The 16,198-nt window shown below is 42.9% G+C and overlaps 1 protein-coding gene across 2 annotated transcripts in view; it reads right to left on the bottom strand.

Moving 5' to 3' along the window:
- Positions 1–1,319: 1,319 nt before the first annotated feature.
- The window catches only part of CNNM1 (cyclin and CBS domain divalent metal cation transport mediator 1), a 35,395-nt gene continuing 20,516 nt past the window's right edge, over positions 1,320–16,198 (bottom strand). Inside the window, exons 6-12 of one of the 2 annotated variants that reach the window (XM_077258335.1) lie at positions 15,803–15,850; positions 13,740–13,802; positions 11,091–11,254; positions 9,441–9,624; positions 6,263–6,370; positions 3,209–3,325; positions 1,320–1,557 (exon numbers count right to left, since the gene is read on the bottom strand). In XM_077258335.1, coding sequence (XP_077114450.1) covers positions 1,481–1,557; positions 3,209–3,325; positions 6,263–6,370; positions 9,441–9,624; positions 11,091–11,254; positions 13,740–13,802; positions 15,803–15,850 — 761 coding nt within the window. In that variant the 3' untranslated portion in view covers positions 1,320–1,480. The remainder of the gene's footprint in view (positions 1,558–3,208; positions 3,326–6,262; positions 6,371–9,440; positions 9,625–11,090; positions 11,255–13,739; positions 13,803–15,802; positions 15,851–16,198) is intronic. The other variant, XM_077258336.1, reaches the window with a different exon arrangement.

The raw sequence follows: 16,198 nt of genomic DNA, 5'->3' as shown, positions 1-16,198 counted from the left end.
CCGCTGCCTCCTCACCACTACCGGAGCTACTGCCTCACCAACACTGGAGCTCCTGCAACCCTCAACCTACTGTCTCCTTCCCCATAATCCTGTAGAATGTAAGCCCGCAAGGGCAGGGTCCTCGCCCCTCTGTATCAGTCTGTCATTGTTAGTTTGTTTACTGTATGTGATATCTGTAACTTGTATGTAACCCCTTCTCATGTACAGCACCATGGAATCAATGGTGCTATATAAATAAATAATAATAAACCAATGCATTTCGGCCTTAGTCATGACCTTGAAACGTGTTGGTTTCACTTGGTGGTTTTACAGTAATGTTGGTTTTTAATTTGGACTAATAAACTTGAAATTTTTTTTCCATTATCTTGGAGACGTCTTTATTCTGCATTCAGACTATCCAGACTAGGGCGGCTCCGTGCGGTGATTTCTACTGAAACTAGGTGCGTCTGGACTTGGTGAGCTGACTCTCTTTTCCCAGTTCCCCTGACTGCATTTTTGCCATTTTGTTTACTGCATATTGGTGACTGCAGGAGGAGTTCAATGAGAAAACATCAGTGAGCTTGTATCATGGAGTTTGTGACTCTTTTATCTGTCTTTGTCTGAGGTCTTCTCAGCTGATTTATGACCACATCAAACTACAGCTGAGATAATCGGCACAGAAAAAGACAGATAAAAGAGTGACAAACTCCCATGTTACAAATCTCACTGATGGATTCTTATTTAATTTATTTTGCATCCACCAATGTGCAGGGATAATAAAGAGCCCGTAAGAACCAAATTTTTCATGAAAAACAATTTTGAAAATTATTTTTAGCCCAAAATACATGCATTTTAGTAAAAACAACATTCCAGGCCCCTTTACACATGCGAGTAATTGAGAGGACCAGCCTTTATAAATTCTTCACCTGATCAGATCATTAAGCGGGCCAACAATATGACTGATCAGACCACAATGCACGGACTGGCCGGCGGCTCTCCCTATATATTTCTATTCAGCTGTCCCGCTTGGGTTGGGAGAGCAGCAGCCAGTCCGAGCATTACGGTCTAATTTTTACAGCTGTCTCTTTGCACCCTTACCAGCAGAAATCAGCCAAACTAGATCTGCTTTTATTACCATGTGATTGGCTAAAAAGCCGAATGTCAAATAGTGCCAGGACTCTGCAAAACTTTTTTTTTCCCAAAAAGATGAGAATTTTTTTTTCCCTTTAGACCAATGTAGGAAAAAAATAGTAAACACAGCAGGTACTAGCCATTGAGACACTTCTAGTAGTGAATTCCCAATTTCCCACAGGCCTATTTTCTGTGACATTTCTACTAAGTTTGCATTTCATCCTTTTTTTCTGTGCAGTTACATATTATGTGTAGAAAAACACGTTCAGAAAAATAAAAGTGCATAGGCATGGCGAACAGAGGAGGAGAGAAGAGAGACTCCCGTCGATAATCCCACAATCATGTCTGTCTTTTTACCACGGATTCGCTTTCATGTGATTAGGTGCAAAACTGACATTTCTTCTGGACTTTTATCCGTGTCTCTGGATTTTTTTCTTGTTTTTCCACCTGCAAAAAAAACAAATTGTGTTTGTTGCTTTACACACTGTGTTACCACCACATACCCTGATGATGATGACATGCATTGCCCCACTCATAGCTACCTCTCTCCAGGTCCCTGCAGACTACGAAGGGGGGGAGAAAATCTGTACCTGAAAATGACCGAAGGTAAATCCACACAGTTTAGATTAGCGGCAGAAATTTCTGAATCTTTCTCATTCATTTGATCAGGGCTTGCAGAAGTCCATGCACATGCTGCAGAAACAACCCCATTCAGATGTATGGAATGGATTTTTCCTCAGAAATTTCAGCAACAATTCTGACGTGTGTGAACATATGGAGCTAAAGAGAAATAATAATAATAATAAAAAAAAATGCAATAACAGGCGCAACATGTTTTGAAAATTGCCATTGGGACACTGAGCTTATAAAATGGGTAATGCCATCTAACATCACTTTATGATTGATCTATGGGACCCCCAGCAATCCTGAAAGAGAATGCGTCAATGTGCCGAAGTAAGGCTTTATCCCCTCCTAATTTTTACCTGCATTGTGGAGCCTCTAGACGTGAAGTTTAGCAGCAAACTGCATGAAGCCCCGTTCACTTTGCAAGTCCATGCGTGGTCGACGGTTTTGAAACAATTTACAGTATTTCTAGCATGTAAATATACATTTTTCCAATTTTTGTTGATTCTATATTCCTTGGTGCAGGTACTTATCTATGCTGCTGTAATGGGTTTTGGGAAGAATAAATCTTCCACCACCTCTGGCAGCTGAAAATACAGCTGTTTGGTGGGCTCTGGGCAGAATAAATCTCCTACCTCTGGCAGCTGGCAATACAGTTGTTTGGTGGGCTCTGGGCAGAATAAATCTCCTTCTACCTCCGGAAGCTGGCAATACAGTTGCTTGGTGGCCACTGAGCGAGCAGAATATATATCCTTCTCCCTCCGGCAGCTGACAATGCAGTTGCTTGTTGGCCTCTGGGAAGAATAAATCTTCTCCCTCTGGCAGCTGACAATACAGTTGCTTCCTGCTTCCTCAGTGAAATGAATGTTTTCAGAAGCACTGCATGCAAAAGTTTCCTGATGAACAGGGCAGAGAGCTAGAGGGTCACTTTGCACTATGACCTGTCTGTGTTGAGAGTGACGGAGCATGTGTCCACCAGCTCTCATTAGATGGAAGTGCACATTGATTTACACTGTAAACACCAGGTTGCTTCATTTTAAGTAATTAAACGTTATGACCCTTTATAGCTCTTCTACAGGAGTACCTCCTATGCTTAGTTATCCTCTAAGCCACTGTCTATCCCCTTAAAGGAAATCAGTCTCCAAGTTTTTTTCTAACTAAGCTAACAGCAGAATAACGTAGAGACAGAGAATCAGGGTCTCTGCCCCTAAATAATGCTGCTCTCAGATGGGGTGGCAAAAACCTGGTGACAGATTCCCTGTGAAGCACCTTAAGAATATCAGCCAAACCCCAGAACCCAACCGTGGAGTTTTCGATCCTTGTTAGTACAGAGTAGCGTCTGCTTGGCTGTGTGAGAACCCTTTGTAGCAGCTTTTGGGGGTACACTGATTCTCCGTGCAGAGGTACAGTTGGTGTTGGGGGTCTTACACACTGTGCTCCCTCGGATTGGTTACATAGTAAATAACACACATACTTAGAGTCCTCAATAACTTCTTGCCAAGTGTCTCCTCTCCGCTGTTTTGCGCTGGACTCGATATCATGTCTCCGCAGGAATGCTCCATGTCCACGGTGACACTGCAGGAATCCGGTTCTGTCATAAAAGACAAGGAAAGTTCGATTAAAAAGATCACCTCTTCTCAATCTTTCAATTTGCTTTAAAAAAACAACAAACAAATATGAAGTCTATGTATTAGGGTCAGAGCTACATTTTAGTCTGATTCAGTAGAGTCTAGGCGTAAATTCTTGGCAGACGTCTCTATGACTGTCCGTTTATCTGACTGAGCCTTGCAAAACTCCACGCACGTGATACAGAAAGAACGCCATTTACATCTATGAGAACGATATACAGCTACAAAACAACCACTGACACTGCTGGAATGGCGGCGGCACGGGACGTGAGTATAGGCTTTTTAATTTTATTGGGGCCATGAGATGAGATGGGGTTGTCCTAGTAGTAGTCAACCCCTATAAATGGGAGGTCTGAAACTAACATTGATTTAATCCTAAATCTCTAGCTATGTAATGCAATAATCTACTCTCTTGTCTGATACACTTTCATTAAAAAGTCCCTGCCGTTCCCTCTCTTCTATCTAACTGCTTTTATTTACTTCTCCCTGTTTGATGACATTTCATTTGACAATCCCCAGTGCATGCTCAGATACTCAAAATAGTCGTGATCAGGGGGCAGAGGCTGCCATCACTGCCGTAGCCTCTGTCTCCACCCTGAAACGGAGCGTCAATTATGTTAATTTCAGGAGCTGGGCTAGTCTCTGCTCTACTGAGCATGTGCCGGTCATCAATTCTGACGGATGCTCAGTGCGAGTACCCTGGTCACCGTGCGATATCCTTTTCAATGCACAGTAACAGTGCGCTTCCTCGTCAGCTCTAGTTACAAGTGTCATGGGCTGGCAAGAGAGTGCACTGTCTGTCAGTATACATTGTAAGGAAAAACACGGAGAGCAGAACAAGCAGGCACCAGCCCCACCCGCGAAACACGACATCAGGGGGTATATGCACTGCCATTAGGAGACTGACACAAGGCAGAAAAAAAAGTGTTGGCTCCACCTGCTGGGATACAACCCTTATTCAGGCTCTAGGCAGCTCCTTTTTTTGCCATAAGAAGTGGGAGGGTAACTACCCCCACACCCCACAAAAAAACATAAAAAAACAAGTAAGGAATCAAAGAATAAAATAACTGGAATTTGGGGAAGAAAAACAACCAGGCAATTTTCTTGTTAACATTGGCAGACAAGAGACTATGGTATGTCCCAGAAGAACGGTCTCAAGAGGAGGAAAAAACAACAGCTGACCTTGCAGACCACCTAGCTGACTACAGCATCAACAATTAAAGTAAGACTTCTAAATAGGGTGGTACACCGTGCAGGGTGATAGTTACAGGCTGTATGTATGGATTGATAAGCAAGTCTGAAAAGTCCCTTGGTCAGTCACATCATTAAATGAAACTGAGGGAGAGTGTTAGCTGTCCTCGGCCTACAAGATCTTCCTGCGGGGCTCCAGAAGACAGGCTCTAGGGAGGGCACTAGACCAAGACAAACAAGGTCTGCTGACCAAGTAAAGGTAAAAGCAGGAAGCACATCGCCGCCTGCCTCTGAAAGTGCTGCTTTACAGAGGTTGTTGATATTTTTATTCATGGGTCACTGGAGATGCAAAAATTTAAAAAAAAGGCAAGGTGGTGGCTCTGGAAATACTTGTGATGACAGTATAGAAGGATGGATGTGTGCAACATGTAGCAACATACCCCACCAAAAAGAGGAAGAAATTCAGCCCTATTAGATGAAAGCATGTAACTGCCGGGATGCTTCCATTCTCTGTCAAGGAGATCATCAAAGTCCAAAGAATAATTATTGCTGGTGGGGCCAACAGAAAAAAAATCTCCTTCCTGGAGGGGGCTGCGGACCAATCCTTAGTATAGAAGGGGTCTTTCACTGCCCGGTAAAGTACGGCAGTACTGTCCACAGTTCCTCTATACTGAGAAAACTCTGTGGAAGCCGAGCATAATCTATGGGAGAAGATCCTGACTCTCTTGCAGGGGGCGTCAGTGTGAAACTGGAGTATTTTTGCTGTCAGAAGGGGTTTGGAGGGAATGATGGCAATGTGAGCTGGCAACTATTACAGGGACTCGACCCACAGACCGGGAGCAGCTCATCAGATTACCAAAGGCCAGGGTCACATTTCTGACCAATGCCGTTTCACCAGATCTGAAGAGCTCAATTCCTGACGGAGTGTCCAAGCGGTCCGACACTGGGGCAGAGCTAAGGCACTGGACACGAGGAAGCCTGTCTGCCACAAGGAAGCATTGTCTGCAGTGTGCTCAAACAAGGGCCCAGAGAGGCTTCCTGAGGGAAACGAGTGGATAAAGCCCAGAAGGACTATTACCGAAACCCCAAAGGTGTCAAAAGATGCAGGGTCCGAGAGGGCCTGGGAGGAGATATGTCCACCAATTGTATTCAGTTACATCAGAGACCCAAAGGGTGAAGAAGCATGGACGACCTGCTAAATAGTGGCACACATAGGTTGGTAAAGCTAGTGTGGACTGCACGCTGTGTCCATCTCAGAGTTAATAAGAAAAAGAAGGAGACAAACACACCGAGAAAAACAAAAAAGAACTGATACAGATAGCGCAGTGTCTGTAGGAGGCAATTCTATGTCAGTATATGGCCACGGGTGTAGAAAACACCTTTTTTTGTGTGCCAGCCTTCTAGTGGTAGAACCCACTACCCATGGTTCAGGGTCGATCATTCACAATAGTTGATGATTCCCTCTTCTTCCTCTCTGCATAGGAAACCACAAGAATGACCATAATTCTCCATAGAGAAGACAATGAACATTTTCATGCGACAGCTGTAACATATAACTCTTAATATTGTTAACAGACGTTCAGACAGGATGGCTGCTCCTGTAATCATGTACCTATTGTTACACAGGTGGAATAATTAAGGCATTTCATTAGTTCATTGGAGCTAAAATAGAAAAAAAAGGCAGCACTTGATGCGATCTGTAAACTTACTTGTGCAGCTGTAAATGTCCGCCAGCTCCTCTCGTATTTGGGGGATGTCATCCATATGTAAGAACACAGAGTCATTGGGACTTTTCAAAACATCCGATCTGCTGCCGGCTGGTAAAAGAAGATGGATTATATTCCTCGAGCACCGATAATTAGAAGAAAAAAAATATTTACACAATTTACTATACAGGAATACTAGAACTCCTACCATAGCAATAATGTGTACTACTACTCTGCCCCCTTGTGGTTGCGGTTAAGGTGTGGTGCATTCCTGAAGATTGACAGCTCCGGCAAGAAGCATCGTCGCACCCAGGCTGCCAGCAGGGACAGCTATGCTTCTACAGCATTGGAGGAGCACTTGGCAATTTTACCCATTTAATATGATGAGACAACCCCTTTAATGACGCTGGTAATTTTCATTTTGCATTTTAGTTTTTTTTCATTGCTCTTCTTCTAGAGACATAACTTTTTTATCTCTCCGTCGACATAGCATACGGGACGAGTTGTACTTTTGAATGATGATTTTGAATTCGGACTTTTTTTTAAATTTTTTTTTAAGTTTCTGTTTTATGACATTTATTATAGGGTAAAAATGACCTGGCAACGTAATTCTTCAGGTTGGTATAATCACAGCAATACCAAACCCGTATAGTTTATTATTTAGATGAAAAATTGGGAAAGATTCCGGCACAACCATGCAGGGATAAAATGGATTCTTTATTGAAAAACATTAAAAGGCGAGGCCTCGTTGCAGATGCATTTCAGGTGTACACAGTTTATTATTTAGTGGCTTACAAAAATACTGAACTTTGTAAAGAAAAAAAACAAACTTGGTTTGTGTTGCCATTTCTGAGAGCCGTAACTTTTTTCTTTTAGTTTCGATGAAGCGGGGTGAGCTGTGGTTTTCACAAGGTAGAATTTTGTGACGTTTTGTTCGCTTTCTCTTGCGTTTTTATTATGAGGACGTGAGTTTAAGGAAAAAAAAAGGCATTAATTTTAAAAAAATTTTTCCTCCAAATAAATATGTCTACTTATTAGATCACATCTTTCATGCAGACATAAAAATAACTGCTGTCATCAACACGTCTCATGTAAATAGGAGGTGGTTCATCAACACGTCTCATGTACGGTAAATGGGATGTGGTTCGTCCGCATAGCTCCATGTAAATGGGATGTGGTTCGTCTGCATAGCTCCATGTAAATGGGATGTGGTTCGTCCGCATAGCTCCATGTAAATGGGATGTGGTTCGTCCGCATAGCTCCATGTAAATGGGATGTGGTTCATCCGCATAGCTCCATGCAAATGGGATGTGGTTCGTCTGCATAGCTCCATGCAAATGGAATGTGGTTCGTCCGCATAGCTCCATGTAAATGGGATGTGGTTCGTCCGCATAGCTCCATGTAAATGGGATGTGGTTCGTCCGCATAGCTCCATGTAAATGGGATGTGGTTCATCCGCATTGCTCCATGTAAATGGGATGTGGTTCATCCGCATAGCTCCATATAAATGGGATGTGGTTCGTCTGCATAGCTCCATGTAAATGGGATGTGGATCGTCCGCATAGCTCCATGCAAATGGGATGTGGTTCGTCCGCATAGCTCCATGTAAATGGGATGTGGTTCATCCGCATGGCTCCATGTAAATGGGATGTGGTTCGTCCGCATAGCTCCATGTAAATGGGATGTGGTTCGTCCGCATAGTTCCACGTAAATGGGAAGTGGTTCATCCGCATAGCTCCATGTAAATGGGATGTGGTTCGTCTGCATAGCTCCATGTAAATGGGATGTGGTTCGTCCGCATAGCTCCATGTAAATGGGATGTGGTTCATCCGCATAGCTCCATATAAATGGGATGTGGTTCGTCTGCATAGCTCCATGTAAATGGGATGTGGATCGTCCGCATAGCTCCATGCAAATGGGATGTGGTTCGTCCGCATAGTTCCACGTAAATGGGATATAGGTCGTCCGCATAGCTCCATGTAAATGGGATGTGGTTCGTCCGCATGGCTCCATGTAAATGGGATGTGGTTCGTCCGCATAGCTCCATGTAAATGGGATGTGGTTCATCCGCTCCGCAGAGCTCCATGTAATTGGGATGTGGTTCATCCGCATGGCTCCATGTAAATGGGATGTGGTTCATCCGCATAGCTCCATGTAAATGGGATGTGGTTCGTCCACATAGCTCCATGTAAATGGGATGTGGTTCATCCGCTCCGCATAGCTCCATGTAATTGGGATGTGGTTCATCCGCATGGCTCCATGTAAATGGGATGTGGTTCATCCGCATGGCTCCATGTAAATGAGATGTGGTTCGTCCGCATAGCTCCATGTAAATGGCATGTGGTTCATCCGCATAGCTCCATGTCAATGGGATGTGGTTCATCTGCATTGCTCCATGTAAATGGGATGTGGTTCATCCGCATAGCTCCATGCAAATGGGATGTGGTTCGTCCGCATAGCTCCATGCAAATTGGATGTGGTTCGTCCGCATAGTTCCACGTAAATGGGAAGTGGTTCATCCGCATAGCTCCATGTAAATGGGATGTGGTTCGTCCGCATGGCTCCATGTAAATGGGATGTGGTTCATCCGCATGGCTCCATGTAAATGGGATGTGGTTCATCCGCATAGCTCCATGTAAATGGGATGTGGTTCGTCCGCATAGCTCCATGTAAATGGGATGTGGTTCATCCGCTCCGCATAGCTCCATGTAATTGGGATGTGGTTAGTCCGTATAGCTCCATGTAAATGGGATGCGGTTCGTCTGCATAGCTCCATGTAAATGGGATGTGGTTCATGCGCATTGCTCCATTGGTGATCCATTGAACAAGAAGAAATCCGTGTAAACGTACTTTTCCATGTCAAAAGTTTTCTAGAAGTACAGCAACGGATAGGAACCCATCTTTCAATTTTCTTTTTAGAATAGACTAGATAATAAAATCAGAGTTTTCATCAATGGCTACTGACAGCACATCCCACTTACACTGTGAGGAGGGGACGGCAGAGATTATGTGCAGCCATCGATTTCAAAACATGGACGGATGCACAAGTCTCCGCTCTCTTACTGCCCTCGTTACTAAGCTTGTAATGGTCTTCCATCTGTATACATGATTTAATATTTTGGTAACACTCCGTTCAATATGAAACACATAAAATCCTTTGGGTGGTGTAAATGACATTTACCTAAGTTGCAGTTTCTGTCGCTCAGTAATGTGGTCACGGCATCGTCTTTTGGAGATTCGGACACTCTGTGATACTTGGTGACTTTTGTGGACTCCCCGTCACAGAATACTTCTATTTCTGGGGACTGGGGAGAACTGTCCATGCGACTGGCAGCCAACGCGTTCTGATACTGTTGCCTTGTAATCTATTGGTAAAAAAAAAAGGCAATTTTACAACTGTTGAAAATTTTCCCTATTTTAGAAGAGGTTGTCCAGCACTAAGGTCATCAATATCAGATCGGTCCAACACCCGACAACCCAACGATTAGCTGTTCTTAACTCCGGCGGTGAACTGAGCTGGAATAGCATAGCGCCATACATTATAGTGGCTGTTCTTGGGTACTGCAGCTCAACTCCTATTCACTTCAATAGAAGCTTTGGCCTTCGACAGGTGCAATGGAAACTAGAAAACCAAGACATTACAGTTCCAACACTTTTAGCTATTGCCCAGTCTAAAAAATTCAGAGTTTTTTAGGGACAGTTCCAATACATATTGTTCAGGTATACACACAAAAAGCAGTTTGTGAGATGCGACGGCAGCAAGTCAGTGCTTTTACTCCGAGTTTTGGCTACAGGTGCACCATGCAGGAAGTGCAATACTGCTTGTTTTGAAAAGCAATTGTTAGGGCTCATGCAGATGTCCGTACACATCGGTTTGATCTCGGACAGCAATGCACGGACTGGCGCGGGATTGAGGCTGAGTTTGGTCAGGAGACCCCTGACCAGTCTGTGCATTGCTGTCCGAGATCAGACCAATGTGCACGGACATCTGAATGAGCCTTTAGGATGGGAAAATCCAAATTACTTACCGTAAATATTTGATTTCAATTTTAAACTGCAATTCTATATGGACTAAAGGTACCTTCACACGAAACGACATTATAACGATATCGCTAGCAATCCGTGACGTTGCAGCGTCCTCGCTAGCGATATCGTTTCGTTTGACACGCAGCAGCGATCAGGATCCTGCTGTGATGTCGCTGGTCGCTGAATAAAGTCCAGAACTTTATTTGGTCGTCCGATCGCTGTGTATCGTTGTGTTTGAAAGCAAAAGCAACGATACCAGCGATATTTTACACTGGTAACCAGGGTAAACATCGGGTTACTAAGCGCAGGGCCGCGCTTAGTTACCCGATGTTTACCCTGGTTACTAGCGTAAAATGTAAAAAAAACAAACAGCACATACTCACATTGCGTCCCCTGCAGTCTGCTTCCTCCTCTGACTCAGCGCCGCAAAGTGAAAGTGAAAGCAGCACAGCGGTGACGTCACCGCTCTGCTCTCACTGTACGGCGCTCAGTCAGTCAGGAAGTGGACGCAGGGGGATGTGAATGTAAGTATGTGCTGTTTGTTTTTTTTTAGATTTTACGCTGGTAACCAGGGTAAACATCGGGTTACTAAGCGCGGCCCTGCGCTTAGTTACCCGATGTTTACCCTGGTTACCAGGGGACCTCGGCATAGTTGATCGCTGGAGAGCGGTCTGTGTGACAGCTCTCCAGCGACCAAACAGCGACGCTGCAGCGATCGACATCGTTGTCGCTATCGCTGCAGCGTCGCTTCGTGTGAAGGTACCTTAAGAAAAACAAAAACTGTGATATACATCTGATGGGTTACCTTGATAAACTGGACATCGCACAGGATGTGGACGGAGTAATCTGGAATGTACAGGTTGTTGTTGCTGTTGCTTAGCTGGTTGTTGCTGCCCCCGTAATCATTACGTTCTCTGTTAGGGGATTCAGAACGGTTCAAACCACTGCAGCGAGAAGGGGATCTGTTTACTACGGAGAGCGGAGGAAAGGGGAAGGAAAAGAAAGCAGAAAAATTGGACAGAAAATAGGATAAGGAAGATAGCAAGAAAGGAGATTTACTGCAAAAGAAGGAAGCAATATACGTCAATGAGAATGAAATAAGTGAGGGCTATTCTGATCTGCAGGAGGGTTTCTGGCAGGTAGAAGTCGAGGAGACAGATAATGGGGGAAGGCTAAGTTGAAAGAATTAATAAAGTTGTCCATCTTTAGGGACATTTTTTAATTTTACTTCAATGCGTGTAATTTTGGTCAAAAATATTTCTTCGCAATTGGGTTTTATTAAAACTTTTGCACCATTTGCCTTCTATAGCTGCTGAAAACACCTTCATGATTCCCAAGACTTTTGAGAAAATACTTTGTGGACTGAAGAGACAAAAGTTGAACTTTTTGGAAGGTGTACAGTATGTCCCATAACATCTGTTGTAGAAGTAACATAGCATTTCAAAATGCTGGTCTGGGTCTGTTTTGCTGCTTCAGGACCTGGAAGACTTTCTGTGGTAAATGGAACCATGAATTCTGCTGTCTACCAAATAACCCTGAAAGAGGATGCCTGGCCATCTGTTCATGACCTCAAGCTGAAGTACATGCGAGTTATGTAACAGACACACCGGCAAGTCTACGTCTGAAAGGCTTAAGAAAAACAAAATAAAAAATAAATGAGTCTCCCGTCAAAATTTCTCCCCAATTGGCTCTCCTTTTTCTGGAAGCTGATGACCTCCCTCAAAAAATTTGACAAGTTTCTTTACATATTTTTTCTGTCATAAAAACTTGTATTGCATCAAAGTGGAAATTGATGGATACTCCCTCTATTTCTGATATAATTTATATTATGTTCTCTCATAACTCCTTGGAAATGTCCTTAGCTTTAAGGAATAACTCTCTACCTAAATATAATTCCAAATGGTCCTCTTGGAACGTAATTTTTTTTCCAAGCAAGAAAAGCCTCTTTATTTGATGTCTTATTATTCTGCCAGAATATTTTTAATCTATACTTTATGTTATGTTGTTTTTGCACTTGATATATTATTGTGGTGCAACTATGTTAATATGATATTCATTTTCCCTCTCTCCTCTTCCTCCCTAACCCCTTTTCTCTTTTCCTTTGTTTGGATTCCTTCCTTTTCCTTCATTACTTTCCTAACCCATTATCCCCTATATTGTAAAAATCCCCTAATAAAAATAATTTTGAAAAAAAAGAAAAAAAAAGAAAAACAAAATTAAAACTTTGGAGTGGCCTAGTCAAAGTCCTGACTGTAATCTGATTGAGATGCTGTGGCATGGCCTTAAAAAGGCAGTTCAAGCTTGGAAACCCTCCAATGTGGCTGAATTACAACAATTCTGCAAAGATCAGTGGCCAAAATACATGCAGAGCGTTGTAAAAGACTCATTGCCAGTTATCGCAAATGCTTCATTGCAGTTGTTGCTGCTGAGGGCGGCCCAATCAGTTATTAGGTTTAGAAGGCAATCACTTTTTCACACAGGGCCCTGTAGGTTTGGATTTCTTTTTCCCTTAATAATTAAGACCTTCATTGAAAAACTACATTTTGTGATTACTTGTGTTATCTTTGTCTAGTATTTAAATTTGTTTGCTGATATGAAACATTTAAGTGTAACAAAGATGCAAAAGAATAGGAAATCAGGAAGGGGCAAACACTTTGTCACACAACTATATTGTAACACACTTTAAGAAGAAGGGGCAGCAGCTCCATGAGAAAAATATTTCTTGAGTCATCAACATCAAAAAACCATGGCAATGTCTGTACCATAAGCCTGGGTTCACACACTGCAGGTGCGATGCAGCTTCATTACACACAAAACCGTGTCAACATGCAGATCTCAACAGTGTTCAATCAAAATTATTAATATTGAGCTGTGAAACAGTCCGGCCGTTCACAACCAAACAACATTTTAATGCAAGGACGGAAAACAGTTTTACAGCTGAGAATGATGTAAAGTGATCTTGTCATGTCTGTTTTGAAGCATCCTGCATCTTCCAGTCACTGCAGTGAGCTTTTGCGATATTTCTGTCCAGAGGCACAAAAACTGTCTCTGTCATTACCGGACAGACATGTGAACACTTCTGTTAATCAATAGCTTTAACAATAGAGTATTGATCACTGATGAAGCCAGTGATTGGCTGCAGTGGTCACGACTCTCCAGACAGAACAGGAAGTATAGAGACCATAGAATCGAAAGCGCTGAGCAATCCGGCAGGTATTACTTCTTTTATTGCTTTGCACCATTCAGATTCTGGATACGGTCTCATTCACTGACAGCCAGCAGAGATCTTTACAACATTGATAAATAAAACAACACATCGTATCCAGACTGAATTTGTCTTTTTTTTAATACATGCATAAACCTCTGTAACCAGTGATAGATCCGTATAGAATGATCCACTTACATATGTGAGTTCAACCCATTTTCATCTAAGTACACAGCCATGCATGTTTACCTGGGGAGCCAGCCAATGATTCCCCTCTGCTGAAAGCGAAGGTACGAGATACGGACACAGGTACTAAGAGGGCAAAGCAAAAGTAGGGAATAAGAAGATAAGAAGAGTTTGAGGGATGACAGGGACGATACATAGAAATACAACACACACAACGGAAAGATCAAAATAATGTAAGAGGGTGAAATGTCTGGAGAAATCACCAATATATTGTGAGAGCATCTTCAGTGCTGTCTGCACTAAGGACAATATATTAACAGAATGCACAGTAAAAAAAAAGCTTAAATTAAAGCTAAAAAGTTACAGAAGCTTGAAAATGGGTTGTGTGTTTATAGAGCCAACACCAGGAGGCATCTGTAAGAGGAAAACCAACAAGGAAAACTAAAGGAAAATTATCAAAAAGTGCCTAACGTGGAGAAGGAACCAATCAGATCGCAGATATCATTCTCAGTTACTCATTTGAAAATTAATGCAGCAACCTGATCGCAATTCCTCCAATCGTCTATTCTCCCTATGGAACAAAAGTATTGGGACACATGTCTTAATAATTGAATTCAGTATTTTCTTTCGGAGCCATCGCCTCCGGTGTATAATATTCGGCCCCTCTGTTTATAACGTCTGGCCCTCCGCCGTGCCATCTGCCTTTACTACCATGTGACATAGCGGCCGGTGGTGCGGAGCTCACTGATACCGGCGCGGTCCTGTAATAGAAGCCACCGGGGTAACAAGTCCATTCATGACATTTCTTCCCCATCACCTGCGAGCGATATTATTGAGATGTGGAAGGAACCGCAGCAACTCAGCCATGAAGTGAAGACCCTGTAATGTTACAGAGAGGGGGGGGGGCCAAGTTCTGAGGAGCAGAAAAGTCAACAACACTGTGCTAACTCCACAATTGACCTCCTCTGGTATAACATAAGAACAAATACTGCGTCCCTGTGGGGAACATCGTGGCCGTGAGGCTGCATGCAGCCTTACATCACCAAGCACAATGCCGAGCGTTGGATGGAGTGGTGTAAACCCACCACCACTGGACTCTGGAGGAAACGTGTGCTATGCAGTGATAGATCTCACGTCTCTATCTGTCGTCTGATGGAGGAGTCTGGATTTTGTGAATGCTAGTTGGACGTTATCCGTCTGATGGCACTGTGCCTGCTGTACAGATGAGGAGGGATAAGGCTATGGATTTATTATCAGGCGTTGGCCTTGGCCCTTTGTCCCAGTGAAGTAAAATCTTAATCCTTCAGCAAAAGACTTCCAGCTTTGTAGGAATGAATAGTTTGGGGAAAGCTTCTTTATATTCTGTTTTCCATGACTGTGCCCAGTGCAAAAGCTACATAAGGACATAGAGGAGTTTGATGAAAGTACTAGACCGGCCGCACTGGGCCCAGACCTCAGCCACACTCAACAACTAGAATGGAGATTGTGACACAGGCCTCTCCCCAATATCAGGGTCTAACTTCACAAATGCTCTCCTGGATGAGGGGACAAAAATTCCCTCAGAAGCCCCCAAAATCTTGTAGAAATCGTTCCCAGAGGAGAGGAAGCCATTATATTTGCAGAGGGGCCGACTACATATTAATGACTATGGATGTAGAATTGGAGTTCAGAAAAGTTTGTGTAGTTGTATTGTGGAGGGGGGCACATACTCTTGTCCATACAGTATTTAAATGTCATTATATACTGTAACCTCCAGTGAAATGACGTGATAGGTGACGGATATGGGGGTATCAGGGGCATAGCCTTATGTATCCCATTTAAGACTTCATACTGGTAGTGATGTCACAGATGTGATATCACTGGTGTGATAACATTATAAGAGCACCGCAACCCATCTTTTTCTTTTTGAACACTATGTGCACACAACTTTTGGGCCTAGCAATCTGCCAAGTTTCACATTCAGAAATGCCTTTTGATTTCAACAAGAATAAGAATTGTGTAATGCATATTTTTTCTCTATGGTTGAAAGGCAAATTGAACACTTGCACCCGGGTTCACTTCATATATTACAGCACACTGAGATATTAGCCTGGCAACCTAGAAATACCTGCGGGTAATATACTTACAGAGAAAGGAAGATCCAGCTAAACTTCCAACTTTTCTTACATCATTGTCTGCAAATGAAAATAAATAAATAAATATTAATCTACAGCATCATCCACTTCTGCAGAACCTCACATCTCTTTAACTGTCTATAGAGTTGTCTAATCTAATAACCCGAAAAAGGCAGGAAGATCCCTGCTGTAGGCGTCAAAATGTTCCTGCTGCATTCAATGGAAAAAGGTTCTCTCATGAACACAACCCCTGTCTATATACTCTATTTGGGTGTATGGATGTCATCATAAAGTTTAAGTGATCAAGTGACTGCAGGTTCAGTAACTAAGGGGACTAGTAAAAGAAATGTAAAAAAACATTAAAATATCTTTCTAATTATTCCATATGGTAATCACCAGAAGAGAATA

Source organism: Ranitomeya variabilis, chromosome 4 (assembly GCF_051348905.1).
Source record: "Ranitomeya variabilis isolate aRanVar5 chromosome 4, aRanVar5.hap1, whole genome shotgun sequence".
In the NCBI taxonomy this organism is placed as follows: Eukaryota; Metazoa; Chordata; class Amphibia; order Anura; family Dendrobatidae; genus Ranitomeya; species Ranitomeya variabilis.
This window is presented reverse-complemented; position numbering and strand designations above follow the sequence as displayed.